This window comes from Brassica napus, chromosome C2 (genome assembly GCF_020379485.1).
Source record: "Brassica napus cultivar Da-Ae chromosome C2, Da-Ae, whole genome shotgun sequence".
In the NCBI taxonomy this organism is placed as follows: Eukaryota; Viridiplantae; Streptophyta; class Magnoliopsida; order Brassicales; family Brassicaceae; genus Brassica; species Brassica napus.
Window position 1 is genome coordinate 7,664,091 of NC_063445.1, and position 2,536 is coordinate 7,666,626.

The 2,536-nt window shown below is 43.7% G+C and overlaps 1 protein-coding gene across 1 annotated transcript; it reads left to right on the plus strand.

The window, feature by feature from the left end:
* Window positions 1–1,088: 1,088 nt before the first annotated feature.
* LOC106431397 (protein GLUTAMINE DUMPER 3-like) lies at window positions 1,089–2,024 on the plus strand. The gene has a single exon (XM_013872196.3). It carries the CDS (start codon window positions 1,187–1,189, stop codon window positions 1,631–1,633), a length of 447 nt encoding a protein of 148 aa, XP_013727650.2. The 5' UTR covers window positions 1,089–1,186; the 3' UTR covers window positions 1,634–2,024.
* The last annotated feature ends 512 nt before the right edge of the window (window positions 2,025–2,536 follow it).

The following is a 2,536-nucleotide window of genomic DNA, read 5'->3' on the forward strand; positions in this document are numbered from 1 at the left end:
ACCAAGGACGGAATGCAGGAAGACGGGAACGGAATGACGGCTGCTACTCGATCTAGCTAACTCTCAAGACCTGCAAAAACTATAGCTTTGCAACACTACCGAGAGATAAACTCGCGGCACAGGGATATGTCACAACGCCGACTGAGCCACCAAGGATAGGGAAATCCTCTGACCAGAAGGACCACCCGACTCCTCGCCAGTCGCCTTCCTCGAGAACCGTAGAAAGGTTAAGCCTTTGACGTCAAAGATTCGAACCGGTGGCACGGTTCAAGACAACACACAACCACAACTGAGAGCACAATCCGATAGGAGCAAGTCGACGAGACTCCCACAGTTGACTGGATCCAAAAGCCGGGAAGATAACAAATTGTTGAGAGAGATGTGACTACACTGCCTCGAAGAAGCCATAGACGACTATCTCCGACACCGCTGTGAAGCCGCAAACAACGAGCCAACACCACAAACTTCGACACACGCTGACATCAAGGGCTAGAGCTCGCCTCTGAGATAATCGGATCCTCCAGAGCTCTCACGGAGAGAGAAGACAGCAAGCGTTAAACCAAGACGCCAAGGAAGAACGACATAACCGTTTCTACACTCCTCTTACCCACTACCTAGCCTTAGCCACACGATGACTGCAACCAGAACAGAAGGATGAGCAACCCGTTCGCCTCCACGCGCCACCAGACCTACAAGAGGCTTAAGGAACCTCCTGCCAAACCCTAAAAGCCGACTACACCGCCAGAAACTCTCAACTATCACGCGTCGACACTCCAAACACCTAGCTAAGGCTTGGCAATATCGGATCTTTCCTGCAGCAAAGGCGATCTTTGAAACCTTCCAGATGAAGAGCGGCGGACAAAGCAGAGGAAGTGAGAGAGACCACGGTATAGCAAAACGAAAAACGAGCAGATGAGAGAAGAGAAGACGCTTCCGGACGCCGTACGCGCTTCCACGCGCCGCCGTTCCGGAGCTGAAGCAGATTTACTTTTTTTGCCTGGAGAGAGAGAGTTTATTCTGGAGAGAGAAGTTAAGATTTTTCCACGACGTTAATTCGCTTGCTCTCTTCTATAAATCCATTCGTCACACTTCTCCTCCTCTCACCAACATTAACATTTTCTATTAAAAAAAAACATCAAATTTTATTTTTCTCTTTCTTTCTTTCATCGTTTCACAGTCTACAAAAATGGAAGGAAGACAATACTACCCTCCAAGAGAAACCGTCGACGGAAACAGAACCACCGTGGGAGGACCTCACTCGCCGTGGCATTCACCGGTTCCTTATCTTTTCGGTGGTTTAGCGGCGATGCTTGGTCTCATCGCCTTCGCTCTTCTAATCCTCGGTTGCTCTTATTGGCGTCTCTCTGGTTACTTCGACGGTGAGGAAAACCAGAGCAGAGACAGCGATCTTGAAGCCGGAGATATGAAACCTGATAAAGCTGTGAAGGCTGTAGCTTTGCCGGCGAAGTTTTTGGTGATAATGGCCGGAGATGTGAACCCCACGTACTTGGCGACGCCGGTGGAGAAAAGCTGTACTTGTGACGATGATGAAGACGAGGAGGGTGGTGATGACGTGAAGGGTAATGATCAGGTGGTACGGCGGAGTACTGAAAGCAACGGTGCGACGCATTGAGAAACAGAGTACATGAAGAGAAGAAACAGAGGATCAACAGTTCTTTAGACTGTTTGTATCTGACCCGGTTGTTTCTGGATATTGGGTCGGGTCAGAGCTCTACATGATGAGCCTTAAATATAGTCTGACTCTTACTATGGCGGAGAATTATATATAAAAAACAAACTGGAATTGAGTTTGGATCATTAGGAAGGTGTTCTGATTAACAATGTTATTTAATCTCAGCTTTTTGCTTCATTAGGTTGTTTAGAATATTCTGTTTTCAGATTACTAAGTTTGCAATTCATCAGTTTTGTTCCATTTCTGAGTTTTGATGGATATCCAGGAAAAAAAATGTGAACATATTTGTGTTTTTTGAAATTTGAATAAAAATTGTGATTATATGGTTAAATTTGTAATGTGATGGTCAAGAGTCAGGACCAGTTCATGTTTTACGTAGAATTAATTTGACACGTCTAAAGGCACATGCAGAAGGTAGTCTTCTGAACTGTACACTCATATGTGTCTTCTCTATGCGGCGAGGTGTGTTGGCATTCAATCAATGGCCTTAGTGTGTAATTTATCTCATTTTAGCATAGCCTCTACATGAAAATGACAACGAATGTTTGTAGATTTTGTGAAAAGACGTTAACGTCCCTATGTTTCTTTTTTTTTTCCTGGGCCTAGAAATCTAATCTTGTAGCCCTAGCTACGTTTCCACTTTTTATTGCTTTAAAGCTATGCCTTATTTTTTGATCAAAAAAAAAAAAAAAAGAAGCTATGCCTTATTTAAATATACATTCGTTTGCATATTCAAATCATGCTACTAAAATGGAGTAGGAGTATAATCTCAATATTTGTTAGGGTTATTGTAGTTATAAATTTTGTGTTTTGAATTGTTTTTCAAGTTTTTTTATTGTTATA

Excerpts from the sequence above, each read along its gene's own strand:
- LOC106431397 (XM_013872196.3), top strand. The coding sequence starts at position 1,187 with ATGGAAGGAAGACAATACTACCCTCCAAGAGAAACCGTCGACGGAAAC.